The sequence below is a fragment of the Netta rufina genome (assembly GCF_964035555.1).
Source record: "Netta rufina genome assembly, chromosome: Z".
Lineage (NCBI taxonomy): Eukaryota > Metazoa > Chordata > Aves > Anseriformes > Anatidae > Netta > Netta rufina.
The window spans coordinates 31,208,205-31,227,427 of NC_140126.1; the positions used below are offsets into that span (position 1 = coordinate 31,208,205).

The 19,223-nt window shown below is 35.7% G+C and overlaps 1 protein-coding gene across 1 annotated transcript in view; it reads right to left on the minus strand.

Annotated features, from left to right (window-relative positions):
• BNC2 (basonuclin zinc finger protein 2) overlaps positions 1 to 19,223 on the minus strand; it is a gene marked incomplete at its 3' end in the record, with an annotated part of 165,283 nt that overhangs the window by 99,843 nt on the left and 46,217 nt on the right. Inside the window, exon 3 of the mRNA XM_084305434.1 lies at positions 2,294 to 2,529. Within this exon, the coding sequence (XP_084161560.1) occupies positions 2,294 to 2,529 (236 nt within the window). The remainder of the gene's footprint in view (positions 1 to 2,293; positions 2,530 to 19,223) is intronic.

A 19,223-nucleotide genomic window follows, 5' to 3' on the forward strand; every position in this document is an offset into this window, starting at 1 on the left:
TTTGTTTTGTTTTGGTTTGGTTTGGTTTGGTTTGGTTTGGTTTGGTTTGGTTTGGTTTGGTTTGGTTTGGTTTGGTTTGTTTTTTTGCCCAGAGAAGTTGTGGAGTCTCCATCCCTGGAGATCTTCAAAAGCGGCCTGGACATGGTCTTGGGCAAGCTGCTATAGGTATCCCTGCTTGATTGGAGTGGACTAGATGACCTCCAACCTTAATCACTTCTGTGATTCTGTGAAATTAGATGGGAGGTATAGGAAGTATTCATTTGCCAAATAACACAATCCACAGCAAGGCACTAACCAAGTCAACAGGTGGTAAGACTAACAGCTGCCTTTAACTTCCATTGATAATTGTTCTTCTTTTACTGACATAATATTCAATTCACTGCTGTTGAATGTTGTGATGGTAAAATTCATGCCTTCAGGGCTATAGTAAGTTTTAGCCAGATAAACTGAACTCTGGCCTAATGGTGTATTATAGGCTTTTACACTGCTCAGATGCATAGGTCACAATCTGACTGTATAAACCTCTCTGTAATTATATTACCAGCCATTCTTGCATGTATTAAGATTATTCAAACAGATAATTAAAACAAAATCAATATAGGACTGATTCCACAATCTTTAAAGCAAGAAAGCTACTGATGTCAGTCTTGTCTATAAGACATACTAAATTCTGCACTTCTAATATGTTATGCCTAATCATTTGCTGCACTTACTAAACAGCAGTTTTCTAATGTTATGTCTCAGAAATAATGATTTTTCTTCCCCCCCCCAATCGATTCCTTTGCAAATCACATTTTTTCACCTTTCTTGGTCAGCAGTGTTCAGAATGCAGGAATCTAAAACATGATGCAATACGCACATAGTCCAATAAGAATATTTATTTCTATACATACCTATCATATATGTATACAAATTATACATTGTATCTAATATCCATGTATACGTATCCATGGATATATATTGTACAACCACCTATTGTTATCTATTATACCTGTACAAATATCATGTATATATACTTACGTATAAGTTCTATACCAGAAAGAAAAAAAAGTCTTATATGTAGTGTATAAATGTATAACATTTAACCTTTACAAAATAGATGCTGATGCCTGAGAGAATCTTAAAGCACTTAAAGAGATCAATTTTTGTATATATCTTAATAAGAATAACAGGATCTCATTACTATAATAGTGGCCTTTTTATTGCTCTTCTCTAGGAATGTTCTACAATTCAAAACTCTTTTCTGAAAAAAATGACTATAGAACATTTAAGAAAGTATTCCAGACCTAGGAATATGGATGTTTCCACATAATTAGGTAAAGCTAATTTACTTCTTTCACACAAAGGAAAGAAAATTGAAGAGGAATTGAAAAATACAGTCAGAATTCCTCAGTGATGGAATAAAGATTCCCATATTTTCTGTATAATGTCATGCAAACTATCATTGTTTAAGAAAATAAAGACATAAATCAATAGAATTTTTAAAGATTTCAGGCATGCCTGATTCAACAACTGGATGAATTCTAGAAGATGCAGAGCTCCCACAAAGTCAGTAGTAATTAAGAGCACTCAGAAACATTTAGTATTGGATTCTCAATCAGAAAGTCTTGTGAAATGTAATAATTCACTTATGACCCCAACAGATAATGTTATTTTTAAGATAACCAACTACACGTATTCCTGGCCATATCCTTAAAGCAAGCTTAGCCATTTTTTGTTTACTTATTTGGAGTTTTGTTTGCTTACCTTACTTTAACCAGTCCATCTGTAAAACTTTATTTAATAAAGCTACCATTTTAAAATGGCCATATAAACAGGACTTTCTTGTTGGTACCTTACCTTATAAGGATACCTGCCAACAAAACCATGATCACCATCCCCATCTCACCTACCCAGTATTTGGCATCATGATAAAGAAGGAAAGAAAAGCTGAAAGAACTGCTGATTAGGATCTCACTTCCTTAAGTTGAACTGTAGCCCTTGAAAACATGCCAGTTGCCTTATATGACCAAGTCAGGCTTGCAGTTAGCTAACCTCAGTATTTGCAGTATTTGAGGTATTTCCTACAATACGCAGAAGCAAGTACAAATGCATACTGCAGTACTAAGGAGACTGCATTTTTTCAGCATAGGTAAAAATTGAATATTTTATTTTGCCAACACCATCGTTATTCTTCAACACAGCACATTAAATATCTCAATATCTTTCTACTTCTTTGGGTGCATGATCAATAGTTCCATATCAAAAATATCAGTTAGTTCTGTTTGTAAGCATGTTTTGCTTTATTTCCTACCTGAAGGATGTAGCCTCGAACATAGTCTCGAAGTGTCCAGCCTAAGCCATGTAGAATATGCAACACCTCCTCTTGCTTCAGTACACTGAAGAGTCGATCAAGTAGTATCTTCAGTCTCACAGGCACAGCCTGGGTACCATAGAGCATCAAGCTGCTGATGTCAAACACAACGTTGGACTGCACAATCTCCACTTGGGTTGGGTGGTAGAGGTGTTGAGTACTAAGCTTGTCCAAAGCTGAAAGAAAAGGCATTACATATAAGGAAAAAGCTAGCAGAAATGAAAGAAAACATTCCCAAAGAACTATCTAAACACATCAAATTTGGCAGATGCGCTTATTTTCAACAGAAAATAACACTTGGATGATTCTTTACTGCTGATGCACTCTAAAACAGTTTCATTTTCCAAGGGTCACAATTAACTTTAATTCATAGAGCAGAAGCATTCTTAGCTGAGCTCCAGAGACCATAATACTTGTAAATTCAAAAGAAATTACAGAAAATTAATGATGAGCTGAAGGCTAAGACTGAAGCTACACAGAACTGACCGTAACTGTTAAAGATTTGAGACTTACCTTCTATAGTACAAATTAAAACAGATACACCTTGAACCACAGCCTTTTAAACATGTTAAAAATCATCCCTATAAGTTACCATGCAGTCTATAATGAATTCACTGCTACTTAAACCAGCTACTAAGTTGGTTTGTTTTATCCTTTAGTGTGAATTTTGTAATATTCACAACACAAATAATTCAAAGATGAGAGGAGGGGAAGTCTGCAGGATGCAGGCAACTTTTATCCCCTTATGAAGTTAAATGGTATGGAATTATATATGACATCACACACTACATTTTGTATCAATGTTTATATTTAATTTCCTTTTCCATTTTATGAAGCATGTTCCAGCACCTAAGCTTCTGACTGCTTTTTTAAAATTAAACTTTCTGAGCATTTAAAATAATCTTATAGGGACTTCTCCTGTACTTTGGTTTCTTCTTTGGCTTATGGTCACTGGAGAGTTCATGTACTCCTGATAAATTGCTTTCTTACATCCAAAGCGCAAAGGCCCTTATCATTTACTTGCTGGCTTCATTCAATACATTTACTCCAAGGAATACTTTGTCAAAGAGTTCCGGTTTCCTCATACTTCATTTCTTGTAACTGATTTGTCTGATCTTTCCTATTCTAGTGGTTAAGTCAACTTTGAATAAATAGCTTTAAATATTAATTTAACATTCAAAAAAGATAAGGAATTGGCAAGCCTAGGGACTGCAGCCCTATGTCTCTCCACAGGACATTTATACTGCAGAATGTGAAGGGTGGGATTTTTCTTCTAATAGCTCTTCTTCCAAAGCGCTTCGGCTATCTAGGCTTCATGATGCGGGACAGATTTATTTATGAATTCTAATGAATAGGATTTGATTGAAGTATAAACAGGTCAAATACTTTCCTACAGCATGTTTATGTTTATGTTTATGTTTATGTTTATTTATTTTGATTTTTTCCTGTTTGTATGCTAGTTTTTGTAAGATGGTTATTTTGCTACTACTGTAACAGATGTGTCTTCAAAGTACTCAGAAAAAAACAACTAGAAAGTTAATTTTGTTACTGTGTAGATTGAGGTGTATTTGAGAGGATGTGTATGTGTATGTGTAGGTATTGGGGTGATTGTTTCTTTTTACTTAACAGAAAACCCTATGCCTACAGTGAGGAAAAGCAAGCTCTTTCACTAGAAGAGGAAAACTGACTTGCTTAACATTTTTAAGATGGCTATTCTAATTTGGCCCATGTCAGAGCAACTGCAATACGTCTTTATGTAAAGACTATTGAGTGGATTATAAAATTAATAACTAGAATGAGGTTACAAAACTCTATGGACAATTACCCACTTCATGTAATGTGACCACTGTAAAAATAAAACCTTAAAAAGAGGTCAAGATGGAATAGAAAAGAAAAGAGAAACAATAGAAAAGGTTGTTTCTTAAGTGACTAAACACACTGGTTGAACAACAGGCAGAAATTTTTACAAGATGTCCTGTACTATTGAATTTATCTGAAACATCTGTTTTCAAGCAATATTATCTAAAGTTTTCTGCTTCTCAAAAGAGGTGCACACAAGCAAAAAATAAAGAATTAGTCCTGTGCTGGATTAATATTTCAAGTGACAGCGAAATGATCTCCAGTGAGCATTTGTGGCTTTATTCTGCAAATTATATAATTAAAAAATAAAATAAGTACATTCTATTAAAGTATAAGTCAGTATATGCACTGAAGTTCATAATTTACAACACAACAAAGCATATATTTTTGCATGGGTGTGTCACAGAACATTTGCAAAATAAAGACAGTCTTCATACAACAGACAAAAGAAAAAAAATAATGTGTAGAGAAATTAGAAGTTCTGATGGATCAATGATTATTGAACCCCCTTGCAGCTGTCAGGAAAATGCAATTTTAAACTTTAATTTGAATAATCTGTAATACCAAACTTTATACATATATACACGTATATCATATACATTTATATATATACATAAAAATATAATACAAGAAATACAATATATAATAAATAATAAAAAATAATATATTAATGTATATTGTATTATATATAATATATAATGTATATGATTATATATATATATATATATATATATTAAGGAAATTGCTAGGAGTTGATAGATGGAGGTTACTTTCCATGGTACTCCTAATTGATTTCTTTGGTATAATCTGATTCTGTAAACTAATGACAGTGTTTTAGTTAGATTCAAGAGGCCTTTTCTATTGTTAGACACATGTTCTTTCAGGTAAGAGATAAAAATAAAGGACCTAAATTTCATTACTCTTTCTGTTAGGAAAATAGTATTATCTTTAGCCTTCTTGTCAAATCTCAGACTAGACAGTTGCATTCTGTTTTCCTGAATTGCCCACCTAATTTCATGTAGATAAGGCATTCCTTGTGACTTCCTGCCCTAAACTATTGGTTCGATTCCTTTATGCTAATGTTCAGTGCTGTGTTTCATAGATGAGTATGTTCAAAATTATCTGCAGCAGTGCATGATTTCATAAGTGTTTAAGAGACTTCAAGATGAAACATGCTGTATATAAGAATGAGTTTTATTATAGCTGAAAAAATACATAAACAGACGTGATTTTATTAAGAAGATATCACTTACTGAATGTCATGAACTGTTCATTGTAAGTCCCTTCTGGGTGCAGTATGAGGTATTACTCATACTTAAGTTTTCAGTGGGCTCAAAACTTCACCCAGAAAAGTCTTACCATGTTTGTGACCTTTTGCTCGTAACCTGTACAGTTTTTGCAGAAAATTACTATGATGGGTTCAACTAGGTGCTTCAATTAAGGCAACTACCTTTCAACAGCCTGGTTTAATTTTTAGCACTGCCCCAATAATCTGATATTTTTTATTTTCATGTGAGCAGAAATCTATGCACTGATACATGAAGGAAAGACCTGATGAAACTTAAAATCATATGCTTGCAGAATAATATATTTTTTTTTCTTTTTGTGGAACAGCCAAAAAAGTTCCTTTTGTTCTACTATAATGGCTTACAGCAGAGCAGTATTCCCACAGTGATCTCTAAATTTCAAACATTTGTTTCAGAAATTTTAACTAATAAAAGGGGGGCAAAAAGGGTCATAAAGTAGATAAAGTGCATAATTAGTGTAGGAATTAGTAACCTTTCATTTCTGTTTTTCTACCCAATTCTGAAGTATTGAGCATGCACCATAATCCTTAAATGATCAGTATTAATCACTGATTTTAGAAGATGCCTATCTATTTAGGATTCTTTTCAGTACTCTTCCTAGCCTTTTGCCATCGCAAGGTGAAAACCTTTCTTTCTGCATTGAAGTGTTAAGATCCTATTGTAATTTTGTTGCTGCAGATGGCGATTTTGAGAAGACACAGAAGACCTAATGAGATGTTCCTTGGGGCTACATCCTTATGTACCAACACATTCACACATTGCACACAGTGCTTAGGTTTTCTATCTGTTGCTGTAAAAACAGAAGCAGATCCCTCCAGTTTACACCTTGGTCTCAGTGCTCTGCTATTGACACTCAAATTTTTGCAAATTGTACTCACCTAAATAACCCAAAAGATCTAGAAGGACTGAATATTTCTGTCTTAAGGGTTTCAATGCATTTTAGTTTTGTAGTTATTGTTGGTGGTTTCTTTATAGTCATTCTTGGCAGCTGAAAGGAGAGTGTCTAGTTTTCTGAGTGTAGAGAAAATCCAGGTAGCAAAAGGCTAGCTCATCCAATTGCAAATTCAACTTGCCTGTGATCCCTTTTTCAGGAAGAAATAAGGATATATAGGACAGATGATGCTTAGAACCATGAAACACTTCTTATGACTATTGTCCCAATTATTTTAGGCATCTGAGTTAGCTACTGAATAATAATAATAATAATAATAATAATAATAATAATAATAATAATAATAATAATAATAATAATAATAATAATAGACAAATATAAGCTGTGTGAGCATATAAAATTGAAGCGAAAATTACATTAAAGGAGTTGCATGTCATGCACCTGCAAATGAATGCTAGGTTCTTTCTAATATTTGGATTATCCATTCTTTACTTTCTTGAACAGTAAACTAAATTCCCAGATTTTACACAGACTCAGTATAATTTAAAATGTAAAGAGAACTTTGAAACTGATACAGTGTCAATCTTCACATTACTGCCTATATTTTCCTTATTATACAAAATGTCAGAAAAAGTTCTGGGAGTATTTGTAATAAATTGATAAACTTTTTCTTTTCTTTTCTTTTCTTTTCTTTTCTTTTCTTTTCTTTTCTTTTCTTTTCTTTTCTTTTCTTTTCTTTTCTTTTCTTTTCTTTTCTTTTCTTTTCTTTTCTTTTCTTTTTTTCTTTTCTTTTTTTCTTTTCTTTTCTTTTCTTTTCTTTTCTTTTCTTTTCTTTTCTTTTCTTTTCTTTTCTTTTCTTTTCTTTTCTTTTCTTTTCTTTTCTTTTCTTTTCTTTTCTTTTCTTTTCTTTTCTTTTCTTTTCTTTTCTTTTCTTTTCTTTTCTTTTCTTTTCTTAACTCTAGTAAAGCAGGGAGGAGGGACCTACTTCACCATATTTTACCGGAGTTTTTGGACACTGTGCAATTCAAAGGAAATTAAGTGGAGTAGATAAAGTAAGGCTAAAGTACTCACTCAACTATTCAAAAGACAAAACATTAAGAAAAATGCTTTTATTCTGTCTATACTGTGAGCAGTTCATAGGTTCAGCTATGCAAATTTACTCATTGACCTAGGACCCCATATTTCTCATTTTGTTGTGAAGAAGGTAATCCAAATTAAAAGTCATGCTTCTGAATGTTTCCATTTTTGGTAAGTAAAAGAAACACAAGCAAATGCCGAAAAAAAGTGTACTTTTAAGCTCTCATACTGTTCTTTGAATAGGTAAAAGCATGACATTTTGCTTTTACTGAATATAAGAGAATTTTAAATATCCTAGTTAAAATGTAATTGGAGTTGTAAATCAGAGAATCATAGATCCATGTAGTTCTTTCTAATTTCCTGATCCTAGATGAATATTCAGGATTTCTGGACAGTTGAAAAAGTCTAGTCCTAGGAGTTTCCGTCCTAGGAGAAAATCCTTATTCTCAGCTGATTTGCCTGGCTGTGTAGCACAGAGCACCACGTAAGAGATTCCAGTCAGTAGGTTACAGTGCACTGATCATTATGAATCTCAACACATTTCAGCTCCAAACTTGTGCTCAGCAATATTCCCACTCTTGCATGCTCTCAAACCAGTTCTCTAATCTACCAAAGACAGACACAGTCAGATGGGTACACTTATACATGACAATAAATAGTTTTTAAAACATCATCATATTTCCAGATAACTAGATTTGTTCAAGGATAAATAGGAAAATGAAAACAGAAATTTTCAGTAGTTTGCATCCAACCAATGACTGCGAGTATTCCAGACTCTTTTTATCTAAATAACTGAGCAAATTTCTGCAGCAAGAGAAACTGAAATTGATAAATCAAATATGCAATACCAGCATAAAAAGTTTCCAAAATACTGTTGCAAAAACAGCATGCTGAGTATGGTAGAACAGATACAGTATTATTAATGGCAATGTGCAGCACTGTAGTTTGCTGTTGGTTTTACTGGTGAACATGAACAACTTTACATTTTTCAGAAGATTTTCTTCTTTTTCCTGCTACAGAGAAACAAGTAGCAACTTCTTTCAAGAATAGGAAGTTCTTAGGAATGACTGAAATGCTGGAGGGATGTGCAGACTACTGCAGTCATAAGAGGTGGTCTAAGCTAGCCTCCCTCAGGAAGCAGATTTAACACCACCTGCCACATTGTGTACTGCAGTACATTTCCTAAGTCAAAAAAAAAAATAAAAAAAAATTGCTCCTAAAAAAAAAATTAAAAATTAAAAAAAAATGTCACGCTTTGAAGGTGATCAAGGACAAGAAAACTTGCCAGTGTCTACTGAATGACTCAAATATTTTTATGTTTTAGGAAATTTTCCCACTCACCCCTTGGCACAAGCACAAAGATGATGGAGCATTAACATCTATACTTTCTGATCAGTCTGGGCATAAATACAAGCATCCTTTGGTGATTTTCATTTTGTTCCTGTCTTCATTCCTTTCACAATTTTATCCATATTGAAGAGGAAAATTCACTAAGTCACTAGGTTTCAAAAGATCATGGAAGGTGAGGAAGTAATTCATATTCATAGGCAAAAATAACTTTTCCTTCTGTCTTTTACTGTATTTAAATGCTAATAATTGAAACCACTTGCCAAATGCATTTAATCTCTGACAGACCAACACATATGTAATGTCCTAATTTACAGCTTGCATGTACAGATGTTCACACTTAGTAAAAGACACTTAATAGCATTTTAAAATTAAACGTGTGTTGATTATAGGTGTTTCAAACCCAAACAACACAGCAACTGAATTGATAAATGTCTTCATGCCTCACCACGTTTCATGCTCTAACAACATTTTTGTAACAGATCAAAAAAATCCCCAGTACTTCAGTTACATGTACACAAAATAAATGTTATTTAAAAAGTCTGAATGAAATCTTTCATTATTATTATTATTTTTTTTTAAATCTATGATCTGATTCCAAGTTGAAACACTTAGATTGCTACTAGGTTTATGTAGCCGAAAGCAGAACCACAGTTTGTTCACAGACATTGCTTGCTGTCTGCAATTTTTTTTATCCCTTTGCAAAACTTTGAACCCCATCCAGCTTTGACACACTGCCTCTTCAGTTAATAACTATCAAGTTTCCCCTTGTCTCCTGTCTACTTTTCTTTGAGGCAATTGCGCACTCAGCACCCCGAGATAATAACACACATCTATAAGATAAAAGCAATGGCATTAATGTAATTGTCTGCCTTTCTCTCTTTAGCCTAATCTTTTTTTTCCTTCAGTTTTGACTGCATCTGTGACACCTGTTTTTGTCTCCTCTGATCCTACGACAGGTTTTCCGCTGACAAGGTTTTTGCCTGACAGAGATTCTGCCAGACAAGAGCATAATAAAATATGAAGAACTGCTTGTCAGAGTTTCTGCCAATGCTCACATGAAATAGGGGGGAAAAAAAAAAAAAAAAAAAAAAGAGTGTTTTTTTTTCTTTTTTCTTTTTTTTTTTTTTTTTTAAAGGGGCCCTGTGCTGGTCACTTTTGGCCTGTCAGGAAAACAGCCTCCTTGGCCAATTCCTGCAAGCCAAACAGGTGTTTTCTTTTATAAACATAGAAGAAATTGTAAATGAATAAATAAATAAATCTTCTATAGTAGAAAATATGATTGCATAAAACAAACAAACAAACAAGCAAACACTTTATCCTAACTTTTACATTGCATAACCTTTTTTGAAACACAGAATTGACTCTTAAACAAATAAATATAGTAGAAAGCTTTTTCCCTGTTTTCTTTGTTGATAGCTAATGTGTTCAAAGGAAAGAGCAATACAGGACCATGCCATTCCATGTTCTCAGAAAAACATCTGAGCTACCTGCATGGTCATACTTCATAAATGAGACAACTGACCCTGGGGACCATGATAAGGAAGATGAGACACATCCTCTTCTCCTCTGCAGGACTTGGATCTTGCTGTGCTTTCTTGTCAGAATATGCATTTGTGCTTGTGTAAAGGAGGATTTCAGGACTGGTGATTGACCTGATATAGATGAATGACGGGAAGGTCCCAGCATATAATTGCTTTTGTGTTTGTTGGTATCATCTGTTGATAAAACCCTGCTAGAGAGAGCAACTACTGACCAATGCATATGCACCAAGGGGCCTTCACTGGACTGGTTCACTGGACTTTCTAGACATCACCCTGCAACCTCAGTCCATTGACCCAGAACCACTACTTATACTCAGGCTCTTCACTGTCTACCTAATCTACACCACAGGTGTGCCTGCCTGACTTCTGGATGTTCCTCAGACCCATGTTGCAGCATGGTCTCCAGCCCTGTCTGTGACATAACCTTTTTTGTTCCTGTCTGAAGCCCCCGCAACGACCCTTGGACTGACTTAAAAAGTCTAAAAGCAGAGGATCAGGCAATTCCAAAACATTGGAAGTCAAGCAGGTGGGGCAGAAGGCTGGCCTGGCTGACCAGGGATCTTCTTCTGGAGCTTAGGCAGAAAAATAAAATGCTGGACCCTGCTGGAAGCAGGGTCAAGCAACGTGGAAGTTATACAGGTGCACTGTTCGCATTTGTAGTGAGAAAATTTGTGTGGCCAAAGCCCAACTAGAGTTGAAGCTGGCCAGGTCTGTGGGAGACAATAAAAAGGGTTTTTTTAAATATGTGAACAGAAAAAGGAGGACCAAAGAAAACATAGGTCTGCTATGTGATGGGAAAGGTCACCTCACAGACAAGGACATAGGCAAAGCAGTGATGTTTAATGCCTTCTTTGCCTCTCTTCTACGCTCATGATGGGCTTTGGGACTCAGGGTGCCCTGAGCTGGAGGACCATGATGGTGGAAATGATAAACTCCCAACCAACCCTGAATGTGTGCGGGATTTGCCACTCCGCCTGGATCCATAGAAGTCCATGGGTCCAGATAGGATTCATCCCAGGGTGCTTAGAGAGCTGGCGGATGCCATCGCGGGACCTCTTTCAATTATTTTTCGATGGTCTTGGGAATCTGGAGAGAACCCAGTAGACTGGAAGCTGGCAAATGTTGTACTAATTTTCAAGAAGGGCAAGAAAGAAGACCGTGGCAATTACAGGCCTCTCAGTCTCACATCGGTGTCTGGTAAAATTATGGAGATCATCCCTGAAGTTGTTGAAGTGCACCTGGGAGACAATGCAGTCCCAGTGGTTCACGAGGGGTAGGTTCTGTTTAACAACTTTGATTTCCTTTTATGATAAGATCACCCATCTAGTTGATCAAGGGAAACCAGCTGATGTGATCTTTTTGGATTTCAGTAAAGCTTTAGACACAGTTTCCCATAGGATCCTACTGGACAAAATGTCCAGCATACAGCTAAACAAAGACATCATACGATGGATAAGCAATTGGCTGACGGGCAGGGCTCAAAGGGTTGTGGTAAATGGGTCTGCATCACTCCTCTTCAATGTTTTTATAAACTGTTTGGATGTAGGAATAAAAGGTTTTTACAGCAAATTTGCCGATGACACTGATCTTGGAGGAATTGTGGACTCTGTTGAGGGTAGAAAGGCCTTACAGAGAGATCTGGACAGATGGGAGAGCTGGGCGATCACCAACCACATGAAGTTTAACAAGAACAACTGCCAGGTCCTGCAACTGGGATGGGGCAACCCTGGCTATACGTACAGCAGGAGTTGACTCCATGATCCTTATGGGTCCATTCCAACTTGGGATATTCTATGATTCTGTGATTCTGTGACTTGCTCCCTTCACCATGTCTGAGGCTGGTGATATACCCTTTTCATGGTTCTGCCCTCCCGGATCAGACCCTGGGGGACTGTGTCCATGAGTGCAGACATGGTCTTTGCTGGAATTGTCCTTGGCTCACAGTTCAGACCCCCTTGCTGGGCAGCCCCACTCTTGCCACTTGACACATGGATTGACAGTACCCTTCCTTCTATTACACTGGCTAGTCGTTCACCTTCAATCTTTCCCATCTCCTAGTCTTCAAAATCTAATATCTCCTTCCTATAAACCATTAACACCTCCCCTTAAAAATGGTGAAATTGAAGCCAACATATATTTTACTGGGACTAACACCACCTGACTGACATACTGTATACAATGAGATAGCAACCTGGTTGGTAGTTATGGATTCGTGGGCAGAATTTGGAGGATTTCCATCTTAATCGAGCTGCACCTCAAATTACATTGTGTGATTCATAAGTTCACAGAAAAGTATAGGTTGGAAGGGATTTCTGGAGATTTCCTTGTGCAGCCTTCTACTGAAAGCAAGGCCTTAAATCAGGTTATCTAGGGCCCTAAGTTTGTCAATTTGAAGGTTCATTATTTACAGTGAGGGATATTCCACCACTTCTTTAGAACACTTGCTCTATCTTTTATGCAGCCTTGAAAATTGTAATGAAAATGCAGCAGGCACAGACCACCTGTTAACACCATTCTGTTAAAGTGGAGTACTGAAGCATCATTTTACAAAGGCAAGAGCATGGTGATGTTTAAACCTGTGGTGGCACATGGGTTCAAGACCATGAGATGCTTTCTCATGTGTGCTAAACCCACTCAGTCTTCTGAGGAAAACTTCCTGTCCATAAGTTGATGACAGCTGAAGATGTTCAGATTCTTGGAAGACAGGTTCATACAGCTACCACTGATAACATCAATCTTTCCTACCACCACCCCTCAACCAAATAAGACACTTGCAAAGGACTGCCATAAAATTCATGTGCTGCAAACATTTCACAAATCTCCTGTTAAATATCTCTCAGAAAATTTGATTGTAAACTGTTAGAATATAATTAGAGAAGTCATTGAGACTCATATTATAAATTCTTACATTATGTTTTCTATTTCTAAAATCCAGATGGAAATGGGATAGTAAAGTAACATTGTTAAATTAACCTGAGACAAGTTTCCTCATAATGGGGCTACAGCTAAAGACAAAATTCTTCCTGGGAAGTAATAAATAAATAAATAAATAAATGAAATTCATTTGAATTTCACATTTGCAAAACAGAAAGCTGAAGTAAAATTGCCCGTGGTATCATCATTACTTTGTAACATCTGAAAGCACTATGAATTTTTTATTCTTCCAGTCAAATCCCATTTTAACCTTATGAAGCTATATAGAATGGAGTAGTAGGGTTTGTTTCGTTTAGAGCTCTTTCAATTTGTGTTCTGCTTAACCTACTGAACTCTAGTTAATTAAGACGTTCCTATAAACAATTAAGCTTCTTGTAGGATCGTTAAGAAGATATAAAAATTTATGATGTAATAAAGTGTAATAAAATGATAAAGTGGTTAGTACATCACAGTAGTTCATGTGCAGCAGTATAGTGTTAAAAGAGACAAGTATGCAGGTACTATGACCTAAATGTCCTGAAGAATTGTGGATGCATATCACAGAAGAAATGTCACCATTGCTGCCCCAGAAATCTGCTGGTGATTTGTACCCTTATGGGATTTATCCTGCTCATAAGGGAATTACCCATCTAGTTCCAGACACTTTTTTGCTCCTGATGTTATGCTATGTAGTGAACTTCTTATCGTAACACTTAAGGGGCAAGATAAGGGTTTTACTGACTACCTTTTCAAAAAGTGGCCTCTACTATATCTGGAAAGAGGGATTCCAAGTGCTAATAAAAATCATTGTTTCTCTTGCCTTTGCTCTATTTTGTGTATAGCAAGTCTATTTTTTTCCTTACTCGATTCTCTCCTTAGGGAGAGGGCAAGTTATCCGAGTTAACTCCTAACATTTTAGTCTATGTTATTGGGTGTACTAAAGGAGACGAAACCTACTCTGTAAAAAGTAAATCATTTCAATAATGATGGGCAGCAAATAAGAATATCTTGCTCTTTTTGTTACATTCTCAGTCTAAACTTTTCTGGGCATTGTATAGCTAGTCTAGGTAGATTATAACTAGAAAAGTGGTCTTATGTATATTTCAGAGACTGGGAAATTGATGTTCAGGGAAGCAACTTGAGCAGGACTGCAAAATGTAAGGCAACAATGGAGATGGATAATGAATATTATGTTTTCAGTTTATATTATCAGGAAAATAATTGACATGGGCAGAGAAAAGTTGTATCTATGATGCACAGATTTCTGATTTTTTCCTAAAACACTGTTCTAGAAATAAGTTATTCTTGCCCCAAACTTTGTGTCTATCTGAGCAACTTAACACATACGTGAAATGTCTAGAAACATCATCAACAACAACAACAACAACAACAACAACAAAAAACATGTTAAAACTCACCCAAAAAAAGAGAGAGCAAAGCAGAAATGCTGACAATTCCTTTTTAACCATTACAGAGAATTGCTTATTTTTGTAGCCACTTTCCTGTAAAGTATACCTGCAGCAAGGTGGTAAATGAAGTTACACAGAACAAGACGATATGATGCCCACCATTCATACAGACAGAAGTTTTGTACAAGTCTTTCTAGATGTATATAAATCTTGTATGGAGATACGTAGACACTGTAAACAATTTCATGGTGTTCTTCCAAAATGGGGCTGAGATAATTCACCTCCAAATCTGTTGCTAACACAAAGCAGTCTGACTGTCTGGTTGCAAACAAGAGTTGCCAATGAGCATCTGATAGTTTTAACCCCTGTTCCATGAGAGTAGAGTGTTATTAGACATTTAAGATTTTCATACAATAAAATAGAATGAGAAAGGGCTTCACTTTGGGGTGTGAATATAGACCAATTCAGAAGAAAAGGGTGCTACGCTTCAGAATGGGTCATAGTCTGTTCAAGGCTTACTAGGCTTTGGAGCAGTCCTCAGCTGACTGTTTAATGTCTGGTTGGGGTAATCTCGTGTGACCACATCCAAGGGATATTAACATTTTCAAACCTGTGAGCCAGTAGAGTCATGAGAGGAAGACATAACCTCTTCCTGATTGAGTCAAACATTATGATATCCTGAGAGTGGCAAGGAAGAAGAAAAAAAATAATAAATCTGAATGGATCCAAAGTGTGTGTGAACATACAAGTTTCAGAGACTGTGTTTTTCCCATGGGAAAAGCCTTCCTCAGCACCTGTGAATGGTAAATTTCTATGAGGACTAAACACTTGACCATGCCGTTAAGTAAGTATCAACTGAATACAAAGATAAAAAAGAAAGTATTTTTATTTGATCTTGGGGCAATTATTTCCTTTATGTCACCTGTATCTGTCAGTTGTATCTCTTTTGCCCAGAAAAGCTGTGGATGCTCCATCCCTGAAGGCATTCAACACCAGGTTGGATAAGGCCCTGGAGAACCTGATCTAGTGGGTGGCATCCCTGCCCATGGCAGTGGGGTTGGAACAAAATGACCTTGAAGGTCTTTTCCGACCCAAGCTGTTCCATGATTCTGTGATTCCATGACAGACCTTTGAAACAATATTACTTGTCTTGGATGCCCTAGTGCTTGGCTATTTTCTTTTGCTTTTACCTCAGCTCAATTTGCATTAAAGATGATCTCGGACTAACCCATGGCAAACCCTGCATCACATCATTCCTACCAATATGGCAGGCTTTAAAACCAGATACTGGGTCAGACTACCCACAGGATAGTAGATTGGAACTTCTCTGTGCTTTACGGACCACTTTGGGAATTGCTGATGAAAGGGAGGAAAAGGAAAGACACAAGCAGAAGGATGGATTTACAAAAAGAGTTTACCAGTAATGAATCAGGTAAATTTCCTGGAAGTAACTGAGTAATGAAAAATATGTCTCATCCTTCAGGGACAAAAGGAAGTTATAACATGGTTTAAAAGGTTTTTGTTGGTAAAATACAGGAAAAGACAGACGATCTAAAATAGTTTTACTTATGAAGTTATGAAGAGTTGGCCTTTGCTATCAATGAATTGAGATAATTTCTTTGCCAAAAATCTCTATGTAACTAAAAAAAAATAAAGCTATAATGTCCTCAAGTCTTTTTAAAGCATTTTAAAGAATTAACTTAGCTGAAAACAAACTAAAAAGTATTCTTGTTATGCGGAAGTTTTGACTCTTTTTTAAATATTATGAAACAACACAAAAATAACCCTTTATTTTACCACTAAATTATAACAATAGGATTATATTTCCACTTTCCCTTTTTAGTGTTTATTTTCTGTTATCCCACTTTTAAAGTACAGAATAACATGGCAGTTCTGCCAGCTTTTAGAGAGACTCTAAGATCTGTAACATGTTTTGATTTTGTTTGTTTTGTTTTGTTAGAGATGGCCCAAACCTGGATTTCTATCACTTGACAGTTTTAGACTGTGAGAAATGTAGAAACCATGCTCATTCTTATTTCAACATAGCTCTCCTCTTCTACTGCCGTGTAGCTCACATTTAAAATCTAAGCTTTCTTCCTAGATTGAGCCCATTCAGCAACTTCAGGGTAAGGGAGGAATGGAATTTCTAATATATCCACAGGATTCTTCTTTCTCTCTATTTATTTGCTCCTTTTCTTCCTTTTCTTTTCTTGTATTTCACCTTTCTTTTACCCGACAACTTCACCAATTACCATGTAGAAATCACCACTCAGTCATTTGGAAAGAACTCACAGTCACATCATACATTTGGGTTTCATGACAGAGTATTCTCCACTTTTAGGTGGTCATTGTTTTTGTTGTTATTCTCATTTACAGCACGCTAATGCATGCATTATAAAAATAGTGGAAGCAGAAAACTTCCTTCACAAGACAAAAGTAACTCACATGGTGAGTCTCTGACCATAAGCATTCATTGGGTATGAGGCTTTAAGATGGAAAGGAGTAATGGATTTGCCCTGTGTGATTAAATCTCCTAATGTATATTCTATCTAAACTTCAAGAAACTTAATCTCAAACGTATTTGAAAAAATGGCCTGGCTAAGTACCCGACTGGAGATGGAACCATATGCAGTTCATACTCTGAGGTACTCATAGAGGTACTAAGGAGTACTTGAATATGTAGCCCTCATTGAACTGTGCTGATCGGCATGATGCAGAGGAAAAGACAGCAAAGATTGCTAGACAACTCTGGGACAAAGATCACTAGAGTGACCACCAGGAGAAGAAGGGAGGAGGACAACAAAAATATTCACAGAATACTTCTTTGGTAGAACAGATTGAATGGTGTGAAATTGAGATAGTCCAAGAATGCATAATATATCAAAAAGATCTAAAAGACATTGCTGCTGTCTGATGTCTGATTTGAATTTTATCAGTGATCAGTTTGAGGGTATGATATAGAACTAGCATTTTTAATTTTCTCTTTGAAACAATACACTAGTAATTTCAGACAAGTTTAATCAAATTATTCTTTTTCTTCCCCCCCTCCCCCCCCCTTTTTTTAAAGTCTCTGCAAAGTCTGAGATACTGAAACAAAAAGAAACAGAATGAATGTCATAGTAGTTTTAGAGTGCTATGATGTATTTCACCTCAACACAGTCTATTCATCCAAATCCCTCAAAATATCTATAGTTTCACACTAATAATAACCTATTCCCCATTATGTACAGCAGTTCTAGAGAATGTTATGATACTCTATGCAGTTTTGGGCTTCAGCCTTAAAAATGGTAGTGGTAGGATTACCACTATCATACAGGGGTGCATGGTCAAAACTTGATAAGCTGAACTTTTGCAAACAGAATCACTTATTTGACACACACACAAAAAAACACTTTGATGAATCTTCTCAAATACAGACATCCTACTTTGGCACCTCCAAACAGATAAAAACTGAACTTGCAGGCAACTATTCCTTTCAAGATGTGTGCAGCTCATTTCATCTGAGCAAAGAAAAACATAATAAAGATGAAGGAAGCAGGAATAGCAGCAACAACAACGAAGTAGGACAGTAGATGCTAAGTGTAATAATATTGTTGTGGCTTTATGCCTTTTCTTGCCCACTCCAAAAATTTCAACATTTTAAATGGCAATTGTTAATATTCATTAACCCTGCACAGATTAGTCAAGTAATGCATGAGAAGACTAAGTTCTAGGCCATTTTTTATCAACTGAGTTAATTATGATCCTAGGTTATTAGAACCGAATAAGCATGTTACTTCCTGTTGGAAACACCTATTCTTTGATGATTACATTCAGTAAAGCACTACTCCATATGCTAAGCATTTGAGTTGAAATTCATTGATAAAAATCAGAAGGTTCTTAAATAAGAACCCTTATTTAAAGCAGCAGAAAATAATACTTTCATTCAAGGAGCAACTTCTGAAAGTACAATGCCAACACTTTAAAGAAAATCACTTCTGAACAGCAACTTGATTCAGTCATTTTAAAAACCATGTGCTACAGTGCAATGAATTGTTCAGTCTACTGAATGTAGCTGTCAAAATTCTGGAAAAAAAATTTAAGATCAAAAATTCACATCACAGTCTCCAGGAAGTAATTTATAAGTCTGTGCTTTGAGAACTCATATGAAACATACATCTGACTAGTCTTGCTCTGCCATAAAATGTAAATACTCTAGATGAATGTACACAAAGTGTACTAAAAAATAAATAAATCAGAGCATTCTTTGCTCAGTGCAGTAGTAAAACAAAAAATCAGTAATAATATATAGCTGTATTAAGTTATCTACTTGGAATGTTAAGTGCTCAGGTACAAGAGAAAGTGGTGCCTCCAAGGTACAGGAGAAGGTGATGCCTCCATGATTATAACATTCACCTTTCTAGTTTCTGTACTTGTGAAACAGAGCCCTGTGGTTATCTCAGATTACTTTTACATTCTGATTTTGAACTCAACAACCTCACAGAAAAGCATTTATCAGCATTTAAAAATAAAAAGCATTTA